The sequence below is a fragment of the Astatotilapia calliptera genome, chromosome 3 (assembly GCF_964374335.1).
Source record: "Astatotilapia calliptera chromosome 3, fAstCal68.1, whole genome shotgun sequence".
In the NCBI taxonomy this organism is placed as follows: Eukaryota; Metazoa; Chordata; class Actinopteri; order Cichliformes; family Cichlidae; genus Astatotilapia; species Astatotilapia calliptera.
Window position 1 is genome coordinate 51,278,534 of NC_137424.1, and position 19,612 is coordinate 51,298,145.

The 19,612-nt window shown below is 41.5% G+C and overlaps 1 protein-coding gene across 4 annotated transcripts in view; it reads right to left on the reverse strand.

The window, feature by feature from the left end:
- Window positions 1–6,615: 6,615 nt before the first annotated feature.
- The window catches only part of clcn5b (chloride channel, voltage-sensitive 5b), a 44,666-nt gene continuing 31,669 nt past the window's right edge, over window positions 6,616–19,612 (reverse strand). For all 4 annotated transcript variants that reach the window (XM_026162601.2, XM_026162599.2, XM_080292020.1 and 1 more), the window contains 5 exons: window positions 17,259–17,401; window positions 16,928–17,077; window positions 16,725–16,830; window positions 16,396–16,612; window positions 6,616–7,844 (listed from right to left, as the gene is read on the reverse strand). In XM_026162601.2, coding sequence (XP_026018386.1) covers window positions 7,754–7,844; window positions 16,396–16,612; window positions 16,725–16,830; window positions 16,928–17,077; window positions 17,259–17,401 — 707 coding nt within the window. In that variant the 3' untranslated portion in view covers window positions 6,616–7,753. The remainder of the gene's footprint in view (window positions 7,845–16,395; window positions 16,613–16,724; window positions 16,831–16,927; window positions 17,078–17,258; window positions 17,402–19,612) is intronic.

The window sequence follows — 19,612 nt, forward strand, 5'->3', positions numbered from 1 at the left end:
GCTTCCCCTCCATCTTCATGCCTCTGACTTCCTTCTCACAGAGATTATGTGGCCACAAACGAGCTCTGACTCAACTTCGAAGACGCTGAGTCAAGAGTGACCACATGACACCTTTGACACCCGAGGGCCAACGAGGTCATCTAAGCAAGTGGCGCCTAAAGTGGACGGTGACCTCTGGGGGCAGAGGCATCATACATAACAATGTCAGTAAAGTCACGCCTGCAGGTAATTATACCTTTTCGAGTCAAAGGTGGAGTTATTTGCTTAAGTACCCACGACGGCGTTATTTTGTTTAAATACAAACTGTTGCCTAGCAGTTAAAGTGTTTGCTCGCTTAAGCTTTGGCATGCACTTTTTCAGTGTGTAAGGAAAAACATGTAAAAGAACTCTAAATATAAATATTAGACAGAGTAAGAAAGTGACCAAGATTATTAGCTCTCAGTCTTACGACAGTTTAAAACAGGGGTGTCAAACATAAGGCTCAGGAACGAGAAATGGCCTGACAAATCTGTTGAAACGGCAGTTCTTAAAATCTGACATTAAGACTTAATCTCAGGGATTAAATGTGTAGTTAAACAACGTTACGCTAACAGAAAGATGATCTTTACTCATCCAGCCCATTTCATAGCAAAGTTGCCCGAGTATGACCCTCGAAGTAAAATGAGATCAACATCACTCGTATAAAAGATGGATGTAGTCACTGTGACCTCACCCACTGGTGGAAAAACAGTGATCGCAGGCATTTTAATTGTGATTGCCTGGAGACAGGTTGCCTCCCACCCTTAGAACTGAAGAAGCTTCTCGGATGAGAGGTGAAACATCTTCAAGCAACTCAAAGAAGTCCAGACGCTTTTCTTACCAAGCTCCTTAGACTACGATGACCTGGATGACTGAGAACCTTCACAGACATACTCCCACCAGGTGACCTATAAAATTGTCTTGCGATCAAAAGTGGCGGTCCAGAGATTGAGGGCGTCACGAGGCAACTCCTAATTTTTCCTTGTAACAAGGAGGATGGTGTGCATTTCTTACTCTAGTATGACCGAACCATTGGTGAAGTCTCGTAACGAGTCCTCAGGTTGACCATTTTTTTAAAATGGATGTGACGAGGATCTAAGTGAGATGGATGTAATCTCACTGGATAACAACCTGTGGTTGACAGATTTGCTGGATAAGGCCTTTTTTTTTACCTTATCAGCGCTGCTCTCTTGTCACAGAGTTTCAGATTTGGCCAAGTATTATGCCCTTTCTGATGAAACACCAGTCTTACTTTCACACTCTATCAATGACCAAAATGAACAAAATTTACTTAGTTTTTAGATATCAAATAAGACAAGTGACTAAGAACACTTTAATTATTACTTTATGTACTTAGCAATCAAGCCAGAAGCCAGTTTTCCCGTAGCCTTCTGTAAGAAACACAAGTGTTTTTAAAATTACAGACATCGCCCCCTGCTGACCATTAAAAAGAAGGTGGCGTTGCTGTAGCTCCTGCAGGGGTCATATCCTCGCCCTCTTTTCCTGCGCACTCTACTGACCTGTCATAAAAATAAAGGTTAAATGCCTCAGTACATATTATGAAGGACTGAAATCACCAAATAAACACAGAACTTGGTTTTTAAAAAAGTATTTACAGTACTGTGCAAAAGTTTTTGGCAGGTGAGGAAAAAAAGATGCTGTAAACAAAGAATCCTTTGAAAAATGGAAGTGATAATCATTTATTCTCGTCATTCAACAAAATGCAGTGAAAGAACAAAAGTGAAATCTGAATCAATTCAGTATTTGGTGTGACCAGCCTTTGCCTTTAAAGCAGCATCAATCCTTCCAGGTACACTTGCACACAGTTTTTGAAGGAACTTGGCTGGTAGGTTGTCCCAAACATCTTGGAGAACTAACCACAGATCTTCTGTCTCTTCATGTAATCCCAGACACACTCCATGATGCTGAGATCAGGGCTCTGTGGGGGCCATACCGTCACTTCCAGTACTTCTTGTTCTTCTTTACACTGACAATAGTTCTTAATGACTTTGTCTGTATGTTTGGGGTCATTATCCTGCTGCAGAATACATTTGGGGCCAATAAATCTTTTATATTTCTGAAAGCATTCTTTGTTTTTCTTTGTTTACAGCATTTTTTTCTCACCTCCCTAAAACTTTTGCACAGTACTATATTTTATCTTCCATCATATTTTTTAATCAATTACTGCTTGATTTATAATTACTGATTGCATTAGTTATATTTGCATTTTTCAATCAATTGCCAGCAGTGAAACCAAAGTGGCACCGCACCCATGCAATTTTAAATCACTGTTCTCCAGGACCTATGTGAGTATTTTCAGGAGAAATTTCTACATTTCTCTTTCAAATCTATGAGGTTGTGTCTGGACTGATTGTAAATAGTTAATGCACATTTCCATTTAAAGTAAAAATGCTTAGATGTTTAAAATGTGCATGTCAATAGAGTTTCAACAGATGTGGTATTTTCAGTGATTTATTGCTGTTTATCACCATAGTATCAAAACTTGATTTAGTTCTAAATTGATGGCAGACTGAATCCATCTTATTGTCATTTTAGCACCAAAGTCACTTTGAAGACAATGCGAATGAAGGTGTTGCAGACCTGGTCTCAAGCTTCAGCGCTTGTGATGTCAAAGAAAACATGATCGCATGTTCATTGCACACGGCCGCAGTAATTCGCTCTTTTGCCTACTGGGATCTCATCAAATCGTTGGCAGTTTTGGTCCTCCACAGTTATGACTGAGTGAGATGTATGTCAGTCAGTTTCTATTTGTGACCAAAGAAAGCACAGCCAGGATGGAGTATTCTTAAAAAAAAGTCAGGCACTTTGTTAATAGTACAGTAAAAACGATCAATTTATCTTAAACCATTGTCTAGCCTGTTGCACAAGCTTTTCTGTCCGCCGATCAATAACCAGCCAGTCTCCTGAAGTTATCATATTTTGGGTCTTGTGCCGACACCATAGACCTCTCCCTACCCACTTCACATCATTTATAAGACAGGAGAAGTTGAAAGTGCTTCCACGTGATGTGAAATGTGGCTCAAATGAATAAATATTGATTTAAATTAATGCGGCTTTCCTACTCAGTTACCATCCAACACTATATATGCCTCCAACATCAATCATCCACACCAGCTTATATATGCAGAGGTAAACCAAGCTACAACCATGTATTAGCCAAAATCCTTTAGAAAGGTAATGCATAATTACTCTAAGGGACTCGTGTATTGTCCAAAATGAGTCACTTTTTGCATCTAAGCCATGAAATAATCAGTAACGAGGTCTCCGTGCTTAGAATTAAAGTCTACAGTTCATTTTCTGGTCATTAAATGCCCGTTTCTCTGGTGTGATCCCCTGTATGTGTCTATTCTGCACTATTTTGCAGGCAAATCGAAGCTCATTATCAGTGACCAGCATGTTAAATTAACTGAAATGGTAGGAGCTTCGAACCTGCCGTCTCTCTGGCACCAGCTCATAAAAAGAAATCAAAAAGCAAGCAAGCAGCAAGTTTCTCTTACAGCTCAATTGGAAACAGATGCATCGATACAGATCCGTCCAAATACTGGCAGGGGATGTACCACGCCAGAGTCAGGTGGGACGTGACGTAGATGAAGGCTGGTGCTTTTATGTTTCAATCAGGCTGATTTTAGAGTTTAAATCACCATCATCATCATCATCATGGCGATGATCTTGTTTAGGGTAATGATGTTTAAAAGGAAATGGTCAATCACAATCAATAAAGCTGCTGCAGCAGTGGGCCAACCAAAATACAGTGGTAATGAGACACTCATCTCATCCCTGTATATAACAAAAGCATTCATTTAACTAGTTTTAAACACTTATATAAATGTGCCGAGAGCGATTCGATGAGCTGCAGACTCTGATATACACGGAGTGATAAAGGGATCTCAGAGCTCACCACTCCCTGCAGTTATGCTGCTCATAAAACTGGACAGTGATGAGTAAATCATCCTCCCAGATCCTTCTGGTGGATGCAGGTGAGAGCAGGAGAAGCATTCTGTAGGTTACAGCTGTACATTCATCACGGGCATGAAAATCATGGTAATTTTGGGCATTTAAAGATTGATTTGAACTGTTCTTTTTCATTGCCTTTAACAAACAAGAATTGGGTGCAAAAGCTTGAAGTTTTTTTGGATTTTCTATGATCCACACAGCATCAAAAGACTGCATCTTTGTCTGGACTGAGAAAACGTTTCTCCAGAAAGCATTTGGCTTCTCCATGTGGGCAGCTGCAAATTTCAGTCAAGCTGGAAGGTGCCGATTCTCTGTGGACAGCGATGCTGGCGTTCCAGCCTTGAGGGTGTCTCCGGAGAGTTTCCTATTTTATGTAAATCTACCTTTCTCCAGCTTAGATCGTCCCGAGTTCCTTGGACTTTTCCACTGTTCTGAATGTTGGTCAGTGACTGCTGTCAAACAAACCCCTTTCATGCTGACAAAGAACTGTCAGTTGTATGTTAAGTTCATTGAAGTGACCATTGCTAAGATTTGGCTCTATATAAATACAACTGAATTTTAATAGGCATTGTCATAGTTAAACACACACTTTAGAACATGTATCTATATGCATGTACATTTGTACGATCCTGTGTGGACTGGAAAAAATCCCAAATGAATTCTAAGATGTTCACCCAGTGTGTTTTTTTTTTAACATTACATTTTTATGCATCTCTGTCTTTGTATTTCTGAAGGCTCAATAAACATCGCTAGCTCACAGGGTTCGTTCCATTTTAAAGTCCCATTAAGTCAACATAACGTACAGGATTTCTAGCAGGTGCTTGTTCCCAGGACACATGATGGTTTCTCTAAACTTTCACCATTACTTTATGTTTTTACTGGCTGCAGAGAGCAGCCTGTGAGAAAAAAGAAAATCAATTCACCATCTAAACAAAGCGCTCAGAGAGGAGGTGAAACTTTACGAGTCCCGGGCCGCCAACATTTACAGGGTAGCACATGAAGTTCAAACTGACCTGCTGAATTTCTAAAGAGTTAAAAATAGCCCAGAATAATATTATTCTCTGGATGGTGATATAACGTCTGAGATAATATGAGCTGCTTCCCCCTCTCCATTCAGACTCGTATGGAGGACCAAAGCTGCCAAAAATTCAAAACAAAGAAAAAAAATGAATGAACCCGTAATTAATGTAATATGCCATGAGACACTTGAAATAAACACCAGTTAGCTCATAAAATGGTTTCTGTTAGCCGTTGTTTCCTTTCTATAATTTTGTGCTAAGCAAAATAAAAAAGAATAAGTTTGGAGAAATAAACTGGGTTGGGGGAAATCCGTACTATGACTGGTACGTAGCAGCCAGCCTGCTAATCAAATATACTCGATTAACTGATCAGCAATAAGGGGCATTCAGCCATGTGTTAACACAAAGCAGCGATCTTCTTAGGAGTGAACATTCAGCAAACTCACTCCTGAGATCCTTCACTGTGAAATGCTCTGAGAAAATGTAAAAGAACAAAGAGCCAGACTCCACAGGCCTCAGTTAGTTCATGATTGTCAAATTAGAAAATGCCTGAACAAATATGACTTGTTTGGAAAGGTTGGCAGGAGAAATAATAAATCTGAATAAACCACAACACTTCTGGAACAATGTGATTTGGCCAGATGAGACGTTTGTGGAGTGGAGACGTTTAACCGTAATGAACGGCAACAGGTTTGGCAAAAACGAAACACAGCACATCAGCCGCCAGGCACGCTGGTGGAGGGCTGGTGATTTGGCCTCATTTCGCAGAACCTGTCAAATGTGAGACCGCCTGTCTGACAGCTGAAGCTTGGTTGAAATCAGGTCATCCGACAGGACGATGATCCCAGTCACAGCAGCAAATCTACAACAGAATGGCTGAAAAAGGAAAGGATCAAGGTGCTGCAATGGTCATGTCCAAGTCCAGACCTGGTTAAAATGCTGATAAACAAACCCAAAACAAAACCCTAAAATAAAGAAGAGAGGGCCATGGGATGCATTTAGTCCTGTGAGAACATTTTATAAATTAACACAATTATTTTAAAATGTTGAGGTGGGTTTAATGGCATACAGATTCATTTACGGAGTAATATACTTTGACATCACCGTTAATGCCTAAATTCAGCTTCAAACCTGATTAAACTAAAATTTGAACAATTATCATTTTCCGTTCATTTGAAAATTGTTTGCGTGGTTAGTCATCGGAAGAATTGTGCCTACATGACGTCTTTGAATAGAACAAAGATTCACCTCACTATTGCCTGACAGAAGAAAAAAATAATCTTATATTTCAGAGGACCAGAGCAGCAGCTGTTTCTCATTTTTGATCAAGATTCTTTGATTAGCTGCAGCTGACATTTTCCACTGGATCAGTTTCAGTTTGGCTTTTTAGGAAAAACTGAGAAAAAAAAAAGTAAATTCAGAGAACTAAAATTCGTGTTCTGATCACCGACGAAAACAAAAACACGTTTCAGTGAGAGATTTGCTCGAATCGGAGCTTAAAAATATATATAAATAAATGAAATAAAGATCAGGTGAGTACGAAATGCAAACAAGACATCAGTCGAAGTGATGAGGAGCTAAAACAAAGAAGACAAAACACAACTTTAATCAGGGGAATAATTTAGTAGAGTGAACAATTTTACATTTACATAAATTAATTCACATCATGATTTTCTTTTAACCCTTCCACAACAGCCTGGAAATGCTCCTCACCTTCTATAAGGAATGACATGGTTTCCGATGACTATATACGCTGTTAACATAACAAAACTGTCTGCATGGCAGGACAGCGCTGCATAGTTCCCAGGCTGGAGCTGTATCACAAAACTCAAAGATACGACGAAAAAGAAAAGAAAAAGAAAAGATGTTTCTAGTGGGTTCCCAGGCTGACGTGAAAGTCTTTGTGGAGTGTACGCTTGCTTTTGTGTGTGTGTGTGTGTGTGTGTGTGTGTGTGTGTGTGTGTGTGTGTGTGTGTGTGTGTGTGTGTGTGTGTGTGTGTGGTCAATCCTGTTCTCACACTCCTGGATCCTTCACCCTCACGGCTACAGGAAACCTCACAGAGGGAGGGAGGTGTCTGCACATCCATCAGCCCAGCTCAAAGTGCTCTGTCTGGGCTCGCTGTGATGGCCCGGAGGCAGGCACGGAGCTCCCAAAACAGCTCTTCATCTTCCCCAATGTCTTCATTTTCTCCTCCTCCACCCAGTCTCCTCTTGTCAGCACCTATAACAGAGGATTAGCTGTTCCTGCCTCCCCCCCCTTCCTCCCAGGTGTGAGAATCGAGATGGCAAACAGAGGAGAGAGAAGTGGCCTTTGGGGTTCTCTGAAGGTTTCCTCACTGGTTTGAAAATGAGGAAGGAAATGAGAACAGAAAATGTTGGAAGGTGCAGATGTGAAATATTCCATCGACTTACTTCTGTCCTACTTCACTCATGATATCGGGTCCAGCACTGTCAGTAAAAGGACGAGTCACTGTTTCTGACAGCTTGTTGTTTTCTTGAAATTTTTTCAGTGGTGTGTGTCGTCATTCGAAGAGCCAAAGTTGCCTTCAAGTTACACAGAAAATAAATTCCATTGTTCTCTGGTCAGCTGTGCAAATGAAGCTCAAGCTTCCTTGGCTCTCTCTCGCCAAAGAGGTAAAGGTGCATTTCATGTAAGTCTACAAGCTGGTGTACCCCCCCTTCACCCCACTCTACAGAGGGGCGATTTGGTGGGCGAGGATGAAGAGGAAGGACGGAGAAGATCAGTTGAAGAGGATGGAGTCCGGGTCCCTGTTGGCCATCTGCGCCATGTGTTTAAGTATGTCCTTTTTGGTGATGATTCCCAGCAGCCTCCTGAAAACAGAGACAGAAAAGCAGAACAAAAGTGGATGACTTCAAGTCATTCTTTGATCACCTCGTCATGGAAAACCAGAGAGAGTGACAGAAAGCAGAAACCTTCGCTTAGGCCTGGCCCTCTATCTCGGCACAGTTGATTCAGTTTTATTAAACGGAGCCAGGGCAACTGGCAGAGCACAGCAACATGAAAACACAGAGCAAACAAGTGACTGATCAACAACACGACTCTGCTAACACAAATCTAATTTCCAGTGGTGCTGGTGGTGGGTTGGGGGGGGTCAGAGAAATGGAAGCCGTCCACGACATCCGGCGATTAATTGCGCAACGCTCCGAGGACATTTAATCTGCTGCATATTAGCGACAGATGATTTTCAACAGATGGCATAAGCCATTCCTCTTCTTACAAATTAAACGTTGAGATGTCCTCACATGCCAGTCACCATCTGCATCTGAAAGGAGCGAACCACCATCAGCTCACGACGCTCGCTCAATTAAAACCGTTGCAGGAAATTGCTGTTTTTGTATGCACGCTGTGATCTGTGATGACGTGAGGCAGCAACGCCCTGAGGAGTCAGAGAAATGGGCTGAACTGGCTGCAAATGGCTCGATGAAAACTAGATTTCTTGGGGCCACACTATGAGAATCTCCACTCACAGCTCGCCCGACTCCTTAGATGTGGCTTCGTCGCCTCCCCCAGCATGAAAATCAGATTAAAGAGTCGCTATTTTGACACATGTTAGTGGTCTGTATGGAGCCCTGAAGCTTAAACTCTTTCCCCCATAAAGACAACATCTGACAACCTCCCCAGTATTCTTAATGAGGTTGTGGATACAAGCGGCAGAAATCATCGTCCTTGGGAAGGTGTCTGCGGTGAGAAGCTCAGTCATTTGGCAGGAATTCAAGTACAGCTGGTAGAGGGATGCAGATGAGGTGGTTTGGGCATCTGACTGGGATGCGTCCTACACCTCAGCAGGGCCTGGACATGCTGGAGAAGATCCCTCAACTGACTAAGGGATAGCTTATGCACCCCTCCAGGACAATCTGGAAATCTCTGCTTTAACTGACAGCCAAGTAGTTGTTTAGTTTAGTTGTAGTCCGTGCAGTCTCAAAATTCAGACGTCTACAAGAACCCTGAATTACTGTTTTTTGGACTAAAGCATAACAATATTCATCATTACATTCAGATTTTTATCCTGAGTCCCTACTACAGCAGCATTGTAAGATTCTCAGTTCAAATAAAGCCTAAGCTTTGGTGCACAACCTCAGCTTACCCTTACTGAAAGAGGCTGTTTTAGCTCTTCGCCCTTTAAGCCAACCTTTCGTCTGATTGGCTGTCCCTAGCAAACAGAAGTATTCCAGAGCAGGTGGGTGGGGCTTCTGTGAGATCACTATACCAACATCATGCAGAGGTAAAAATAGAAAAACATTTGATGGAGACGTTGTGTTTAAAGGGGCTTGAAGCCTGATCTTCTAGCTCCCAGGGATTATTTCTAAATACACTGACCTCATCATTACCATTCACAACTGCAGCTGTATGTGAATTATATCATATTATATTTTTTAGATGAAATATAAATATTTAACAAACAGATAATATTGAAAAGCTTAACAGGTCCACTTTAATGTAAACAACTTCATCCTCTGACCAAAACAAAAAAGCCCAACACAAGCAGCTTTTACATCTTTCTTCCACCCACACAAACATCCCAGCGCTGCTTCTTTAATCATCTGTTCAGAGAAACACATGTGACAGGACTGTCTTTCATTCATAAATGCTCGCGTGAAGATGTGAATTTGGCAAATGAGAACAAGATCAAAGAAATCTGAGCACAAAAAAAAAAAAAATGAAAACAAGGCAAAACCAAGTCTAACGAAAACATTGTGGCAGTGAGGATGTTGTTGTTTTGGCTTGTTTTGCAAAATAAACTTAAGCTGACACATGAAAAACAAAAGCAGATCGAGGTTTTGTTTTTTGTTTTTTTAAATTTCAACACAACAAATACCGAGTCAACCAAAAATGACTTCCACCTAACTAGGCAACCTTGAACTAAACATAGCCTGGGAAAATCCCTTTGTTGCAGGTGAGAGCGATAAAATTAACATCTCGTAGGACCGCAGACACCAGAGTTTGCACTTCATACAGCCTCAAGGTCTGTTTTCTGTGTGCAAACCTTTTTTGTTCCCAGACAATGAGTGATTCATTTCATTTAAAACCTCATCCTGCCCAACCAAGCAGAGCAGACTACAGCTTTCTTTAACCAGTTTCAGTCCTTTCTCCTTCTCACCCCTTTTATGTACCTCCAGTTCCCTCATGTTCCTCTAAGTCCCTGTTTAGCCCAACCCAGAAAAGAAAGAAATTCTACTTTGGGCCCATCTGAGGCCAATGTGTCCTTCAGGAGTCACTATGCTTGACAAAGTTACCCACAGGCGGCGAGTCAATCTTAAACCGATCTTTTATAATAAGCTGTTGTGCTGAAGAGCAGCAGCTACATGCCTGAGGGGTTTTTGTTGACAGTTGCTGATTTTCATCTCTTCTGCTCTCAAACTTGGTTTGAATTATTGCTCCACACGTCAGACTCAAGTGGCAGCAGGAAGAAACAGTAAAAAAGGGGGTTTTACACAGGAAGGATAAATTGGTTATACACACTGACAAACAGTGACACTACAAGTATAACGATGTGTTCGGATCAAACCCAAAACAAAGTTTTTGTGTGGTTCAATTATACAGAAAGTACATGCGAAGAATCAAATGGATGCTATGTGAGTAAGAGGTGAATAAGCATCCAAAAATAGTGCAAAAGAAATTGTGTCTCGGGCTGTGTTGTGAAACCCGAGGTTTATTTTTCCTCCCATGCTGCTTAAAATCCCTTGAAAGCACACACCATAACCTAGTGTGTAACTTCATTTAAATGTAAACACAACTCCAATTCCAAGAAAATATGTATTTACAAATGCACTGCCATCTACTGCATGCTGGTGAACTTGCAGAGTAACACAGACCCACTATACAAAGGTTTAGATGCTGTCGGTGCTGTTGACCCCCCCAAAACAGTTCAGCTTCAGGTGCCACAAACCAGTGGGTGAAGTTACAGTGACATTATCCATCTTAGAAATGACCCATCTTTTGAGACATTTTCAGCTGTTTGACAATCTAGGGTACAAGGTAAGTAAGATGTCACCAAATTTAAACCTATTCATCATGGGCATGAATGCCGTGGTAATTTGGGGCTTTGAATTATTTCTTTGAACTTTTATTTTTCCAGGGTGGACTGAATGTACAGCATACACCTTTAATGACTTTAAAAAACATTGGGTCTTGTTCCAGACCCCGTCAAACTGTTACCTTACCCTCAGATGACAGAAAATAGGTTAAATATTTTGAAACAACCCAGGAACCACCAAAGCTCCAGCCTGCCATGTACTGGAAATTTGACATGAAATTAGAGACAAAGATTGAGGTATTTTGCCACAAAGACGAGAGGTATGTTTGGAGGAGTAAAGGTGAGGCTTTCAAACCTAAAAACAGTGCACCACCTGTCAAGCATGGTGGTGGTAGCATCATGTTCTGGGCTGTTTAATGGCAGCAGCAATAGCACGAAGTGGCTGGAATAATAATGGGGGAGGAATACTGCCAAATTCTTCAACTTCACCTCAAAGCAACAGCTAGATGTTGGACATGGTTGTTCTAACAGTAAATGATCCCAAACACATATCAAAACAGGTGAACATTATACTTCTGGAATGGCCTTTCCTAATCCCTGTCCACATCGATATTGAAAGTGCATTTAATAGCTGAGACCGTGGCAGGAAACCAATTTAAATGAACATTATACCAACTCTACCAAGAAGATTGGTCACATATCCAGTCAGAATTATTGTGGAAGCTTGTTGACAGATAACAAAAGCACCTGGTGGAGGTGCAACTTGCTAAAGGGCATCAACTATATATACTTTTGACCCCGTGTGGATAAGAGAAAATACAAAATACATTCAAATTTGAGCACCCAGTTCTTGTTTTTTAAAGTCATTACAGATGTGACTTGATCCACACTAAAGTAAAAAGTACCTTGAGCGCTTATTTACAATAAATACTAGATCACGAGGTCTAAAAAGACTTGCTTCAAACAGCCTCTTGCACATCAGCTAACTCACGGGGGTTGCAATGACAAATTCTGAGAAGTCCTCTTTAACCTCATTTGCCAACTCGACTGTATTTCAGCTCGTGCTAAGTTGTAACATCAAATTTTATTGTCCCCCAGGTAGCGAAAAAAACATTTTTTTTAAAGTAGCTCAAAGGTCACTTTGCTGATGATTTTAAGGGAAAGAATTTACGTTTGTCTCCATGTTTTTACTGATTTATAGGTAACACTTTGGATCATTTTAAGCCTTTATATTTAAAAAAAAAGAGAGAGAAATAACAGGAACATTGTAGCTCGCTGCATCTTAACCTCTGAGCTGCATGAGATCCTCACCCTCAGAATTTAATTTGAGCAAATACAGTGAATACGTTGCCTGAATTAGTTGGGCTGAGCCAGCCTTCTCTGCTTCAGTGATCCAAACTGATAAACTTGGCATAATTCTTCCCCTGGCAAACCCACATTTCTTTCATATTCTTACATTTATTTTCCTTCCCTCTCACATTTCATATCTTCATTCTTTTTCTACGCCGCTTTTTGATTCGCTCTTTGCAACATTAGGTGGCTCTGTGCCTTGATGGCAGCTCAGGCCAAGGCTAAACACTCGGTCTTCCACAAAAGGAGCGTTACTGTAGAAAACTTGATACAGTGTGCCAAGAGGACAAAGTGAGAAACCACAAGCTGCATGATTACGTGTGTTTGTTTAACCGCCTTTGTTATATACACCGCATGTACTGTAAATTCATAATATACACAGTCCCACTCCTAAAATCCCATGTTTGAACATGTCAGACCTCGATCTAAACAACCGTGCGCGCACGAGAGACGGACCGAAAGAAGAAAAATGAACCCAACTCTGATTAAGTTTATTGTTCTTCTGTTGCTGAATGTAATTCTGCAGACCAACACTATAGTTTTCCATTATGAAGACAGATGTAAGGCCCGACAGACAAAAGAACAGTGTGTTGTTCAGCTAAGTTGGCCTCAGTGGGGCTGGAGGAGGTGTGGTTGATAGTGATGATTTTAGAACAGAGTAAAGTTTTTGCTAAATATCCCTGAGAGCTCACATTTCAAATGAATGACCAAACAGCAGCTTTAGTCCAATTTCTGCGTCGACTTCGTAGCGGCCGAACTGATGCCAGGTTTTCTACAGCTGAGGCCAAGTTTGATTTAAGCTCTTTAAAACATTTTAATGATGCATCTGAACAAAACTAACTAAAAGAGAAGAAAAAGACATCACTTACTCAGGATTACAGGCGCTGGTTGTTTTGTTTGTGGTTAGATTATAGCGCTCATCAAATATTAAAGCGAATGCAGATCTGAAATGCACGGAGCTAATCCAAGCTGCTGATGCTGTCGTGTTGGAATTGCAACTGCCTGTGAGTAATTGCAAAGTCTGGGAGAGTTCAGAGGGCAGTTAATAAAATCCTTCATCGCATCTCTAATTCTGCAGTCACACTAGGGAAAACAGTGGTTGAATATATTGCAACCATGTGCAATGAACTTGCGATGAAATGGTCGCTTCAAAGGCAGGAACCAAGTCCGGGGCCGCTCACAGTAAGTTGCCATCTTCAAAGTGACAATAAGACGATGCAATCCCAATAAGACCGAGTCAGTCTGCTGCGAGTTTCTTATCAATTTGCACTTAAATGGATTCAAGCTATAATCTGTTTGTGATAATGCGGCTCTTAACTGTGACAAATCGGTGAAAATCCCAAATCTGTTGCTGTCTAGATACCCAGAAAATCATACTAAGTACTTGCATAAATCCAGCCAAAACCTCACAGACCTGAAACAGCAATTCATCCTAAACATAGACGAAGTTGTTGGAGGACGGTGATTTACTCCGAAATGACAGACAACTCAGCAACCTTCTCTTACATGACCAGAATACAACCAGCTGGCAACCAGTTGAGTCAACTTGCAGACAAATTGCGCTCATCAGTGTAGACCAAGTGTTGCAACCAATCTCTCTGCATTTATAAATCCCTCTGTTAACATGCAAAACTTGGCCAATTTATCAGAGTTATTCCAGCTGCGGCTCCGTTTTTTCTTAGTCACGAAGACGTCGCCGTCCCATTTTCACTCTGGTGACCAAGTCACTGGCTTTCACCACCACGATGCAGCATGTGCACAAACAGATTTTGTAGGAATTTTTTGGATGCATGTTGTTCTCTGGGATTTACTTTTAAGAACATGTTCGTAACGACTTACGTAGTTAAATAAAGGTTATCTTGAACTGATGCACCTTGTTGTAGTACAATAGTTGGGTTGCAGTCACGTGGTTCTGATGACGTGCGGAGGCAGCGCGATTTTTGAGTGGAGGGCGGAAGTAAACATGGAGGACACTGTGGAGAGTCAGGAGAGCAGCTATTGTGCAACTTTAGACCCCGTTTCTCGGGAGAGATATAAACAGATAGTTAAAAAATATATCGGACGTGATCCGTATTCTTTGAAAATGTCCGAATACACCACAAAAGTAAAGGATTTGACTACTATCGAGGCTGTGGATATCACCAACTACTTGGTCCTCCAGACTTCTTACTACACTAGGCAGCAAATGAAAGCTTTCAAGAGTCTGGAGGCGTACAATTTTTTTGTCAGCGGGTGGGTCCACAACCTTGGAACAAAACGTCTCCGTGATGGATACAGTTTGGTGTTTGCAAGGGTGAGTGTTTGTTCTTATATTGCTTTATCTTAAACACGCTAACAGTTAGCGGTAGCGGCTTTAACGTCAACAAACATGCCACATCCTTAGGACTTCGTTAGAGTGACAGTTGTTTGTTTCAAGGTAAACCATTCTCAGCCGTCTGTTGCATATCCAAAATCGCCTCTGCACATCGATGCTGTTCTGCCTTAAGCTTCATTCTTTTCTCTCGTTTGAGAACTGATTCCGATCTGGGTTTTCGTTCGTAGCCAAGATTGACCGTCGGAGCCCAGTCCTCCGACTCTTCGTCATCCAAAGCACTTGGGCAGCCTATAGTCCCAATCAAGTCAATATTAGACTACTAACTTAAAAGCACTAAGTAAACAAGAATTTAACGACAACCTAATGCTAATAAGTTCGTTTGCAAACATAACATTACCTCTGACGAAGTGGTCGCTGCAGACACGGGCATTGGCAGACTCTGCTCCTCCCGACTGTAAACGTAAATTTAAAATCCATTTTTTCCTACGTTTTTCGGTTAGAATTTTCCATTTTTCTCCTCTTCGTTGGGCTATTTTTGGTACCCTAAAATACCGTTTATCAGTTTCTCTGGTCGACCTACTGGAGCATCCGTAAACACAACAGGACATAGGCATTTTGCGTACTGTCTGTCTGTGATTTTGCGCTTATCTTTTTCACTTCCGACCGCCAGTCAAATTTCGCGCTTTACGTCTACGTCAAATGAAACCTAGCTATTTGGTACTACGTGAAAGTACAGCCTAGCCCTAGTGCAGCTGATATCTCTTTGGTACGATACTCAGTTGTCTTGGACATGAAGTCACTTATTTCTTCACATTTTGTCGATGGTTTTAGTTTTTGTTATTTTTCGTATAAACATTTTTTTTTTTTTTTTAAATGGCAGAACGGTGGTTACGGTTTCCCCTGTGTTGGTTCTTACTGCATACTCTGTGCATGAAAGGTTTATTGGTGAAAGAGGAAACATGTTAGAAAGTTAAAAAATATATATACACATCATCTGCTAAGTTTCCCAATCATACTACAAAAGCCTTGATCACTGTGGGACTACTTTGAAGACGCAGATTTTAAAAAGTGTCACGAGCTACAAAAGAAAATCTTCACTGCGTCCAAATTGATAGCGTGCCATCATCATAATTCCTCCGCTTCCCTGTGTGTTGCTTTTGCAAATATCAAATACCACGTAGGCTTTGTAGCTCTATCCATGACATGTTTTCCATTACGGAGACGTGCATACCAAAGCCCCAAAAGCCATTATATCAGCAGATGTACAAAACACAAAGTCCTCACTGAAGTTCATGGTATGGAGTCAGTGACAGTTCAGAGTTTAAGGCAGAAAAACACCTTGAGAATTTCCACTGTTGTTCCTCACGGCCACACACTCCATTAACCTTCTGTCTCCCCCTCCCTGACTCCTGCGCTCACCTTGATGCATGACCTGACAGAGGAATGACCCCGAGCTCTCCTACACATTCATCTGTCACTCCTTTCATTCCTCCACAAGCGCAATTTCCTCAACATATCTCAGTTTAATGTCTACGGGAGTGGGAGTGTGGTCATTTTGTGTATCTTTGTTAATATTGCTTGAAACTAGAGGGCTCTGCTCATACAATAAGTCATTTTGGAGACTAAATCCAGCGCAGGTTTGCCCTTTGGACACTAAATACTTGATATAAAAACATTAATTACAAAATCAAGTATATGCATGTGTGTGTGTGTTTCTTCTTACCCATTATGTGTGACCAGACACTGGCGTAGCCCCAGTTTTCTGAAAATATCCACAGTGATGTCCATAGGGGTGTGATCAGTAACTGTAAAGGGGCTCAGGTCCATGATGCACCTCAGCCGGAGGGGAGGCGGTGCGTCGGGAGGAAGCAACGGTGTGTGCTCAGTGAAGACCACTTGGGAGGCACTGACGATGCCATCCTGACGTTTGCGGGCATTGTCTGAAAGGAGCAAAGTGGGATTTGTGGAAACCAAATTGCTTTGCATACAAAAAAAAACAAAAAAAACAACCCTGTGACTAGATCTTTGTTTACACACGAGCATAATTCATACCTATTGATATGAGCAGATCTCTCCTGAGTACAAATCCCACAAGCCTTTGGGACTCCGAAGAGACAACCACAGGGAAGCCACTAAAGTGCGTGCTCTCCACCAATGACTGCGCATAAACCAAGAAACGAATGTTATTTCTATTATCTCTATTAGGATTCCAAATCTCTTCCCAAGAAACATAGGTGTAATATGTGCAGTCGTACCTCCACCTCCCCCACAGTCATGCCCTCCTGCGTGAGCACAGCCAGCGCGGGGTCCATCCTCCTCGGCCTCATCACGTCCACCGCCAGGCTGCTGTGTTCAAACTCTTCTTTTGGCTCCAGGAACGGGTATCCATTCAGCCTGATGTGAGCCTGCGAAACATCAAGAACATGCAGGTTTTACGTCTCCATTTTTAAAAGGAGGGGGGAAAAAACCTAAACAATAAAACACATGAATCCTAATAAAGACAAAAAGAGCGCAAACTCGCTCTTATTGTACAGCAAAGGGTTGGAGGGGACAGACACTTTTCATTAACGTTTGCAGACACGTCACCTCGTAAATTCCCTCTCTTCCGAAAGCATCTGCCACCCATTTGCTGGTCATGGTTGCAGCCATGAGGGGAACAATGTACTCCAGACCGCCAGTCAGCTCAAACATGATGACTACCAGAGATACTGTCATTCGAGTCACTCCACCTGGAGGCAGATATGAGAATGGAAAAGGTTAGACCACAGGCGAGCAAGATTAATAGGCGATTTAATTCCCGTCTGACTCATTTTATCTTCATCTGCAGGCAAAAAGAAAAAGAGCAATTAGAGAACAGAGGGCACATAAGGTGAGCATATAACAGAGCCCGCGCTGCTGTTCATCGAGTTTACAGAGGCATTTAGTGGCACATCTATTTCTCTACCCGAGAGCTCAGACCATTCATCTCCTCTCTGTATGACACTGTTGCCACTAACATCAGCTGGTAAAGTCTGAATCCAATTATCATCATCTTCGACCTCAGATGTGGCCAGAAAGCCAAGGCTACGTTTTCAACTCTGTGCTTTTCTTCAAAACAACTGCCACAAAACAGCTGCATGTCAAAGACTTTATTACGAGTGTTGTATATCCTTTTTTTCCCCTTTCAGAGGATTAAAAACTTTTCTTCCTGTTTTTTTCTACACATTTAAATTATTAACTGATGATTTTTTTGTGATTATTACCACAAAAATCTAACAAGATTAATTTCATCACTTCAAGAGGTTTTTCCAAAAAACAAGTAAGATTAGTAATCGAGCTGCAGTCAGGGTGGCGCGCGCACTGTTAGCTAATCCAGATGGCTGCCTCACCTTCCAGTGGCGTGAACGCGTCTGAAGTGGGACTACCTCCTGCTGTTTGTGCTAAACGTGAGAAAGGATTACTGCAGCACGCGTCCTGACCTGATTCTCCTCATGTGAAATGTACATAACATCCAGCTGTTTCAACAACAGAATGAGTCTCACACGTGTAGAAATTCTGTTTCTTTCCAGCCACTCATGCTGTATATGTAGAAACTATATAACACACAAGTAGTAACCATAGAACCAAAACACAGAACAATAGAGAATCCAAATTTTCAGAGCAGTACTTGGGAATGGTGAGAAGGAAGAACTCCCTTTTCACTCTTTATGTTTTGAAAGCCTACTAGGAAAGACCCTAGAAGCTCTCCTCTGAACCCTCCTAAGACCCAAACTCTTTCATGGCATGCATTTTTAATTTCTCTTTGCTATTTGGGCTGATTGGGACCTGATGAATGTAAAAACAAAGAATTACCAGATTTTTATTTATTTATTTTTTTTAACCTGCTTTTTGTTTCTGAGAAAAGTAAGATCCACATGAGAGGACATTCATTTTAAATTTCAATAGAACAGTGGCAGTATAATGTCCTTCTAAGTGGATATCAGGCCCTTGTAGAGCGAAATTTAGTATTTTGGTCTAGACAGCCCAAATTGCGACGTCCACATATGTGGACTCCAGGTCCTAGGAGGTTAAAGGTTTCTGCCATATTTCAGGCCTGACTAAAGAATAAATGACTGGATTTGCATCAGATATTAGTAAAGGTGGTTTGTGATTATGCAACCCCCCCCCCCCCCTGGGAAAAATCTGTAAAAGTCGCCAAACCACGTCTTTATTTATACACACTGAGGTGTCAAACATCGTCATTGAGGGTACAGGGAAAGTCATCAAATATTGTTTGAGGGAAAAAGTTAACAGGAAGAAAACTCGAGGAGGAGCATTTTCTATCTAGACACTCAGCTGGTTCAGAGTATTTGGCAGTGTGTTATTACTGTGTAATAACTGAAAGTAGCTACCCTTGTTTTAGTTTTGGCTCTACGAGCAATCTCTATTTGCATTGCTGTACCAGATCATCAGGAATGTATTTAGTGCCAGCATGTATTTTGGCAGCAAAATAAGTAAACGTATAGAGATCCAAGTACTGGCGTATGCTGGGTTTGAATGTTTGCAGCTCAAACAGCTCCACGGAGCAGCTACGATGGCACAATCCCATAATGGTGACTTGTGAACAAGAATAACAGCAGCACATGAGAGTCTGAGGCGGTCAAGAGTGGAGACTCCTGTGTGTAAATGCTGTTGCCCTGTGTTGTGAAAGAGACTTTGAGGAAAATGCAAAGAGACAAACCACAGTGTAGTAAAGGGAATGAAATCTCTGGCTTTCTTAAATCAGATGAGATCTCTTTCACTGCCAGATATTTTATTTATGAGCACTATCATAAAGTGTAGTGTGTGCATATATTACAGAGACATATTTCAGAAACAAGAAACCTCTCTTTAAACTCTGTCCCAGATCTATAAAACACGCGGCTCGCTACCCTCAAACTTTCTTCTTGTGCGAAGAATTAAACATCTGTTTTTAGACTAGA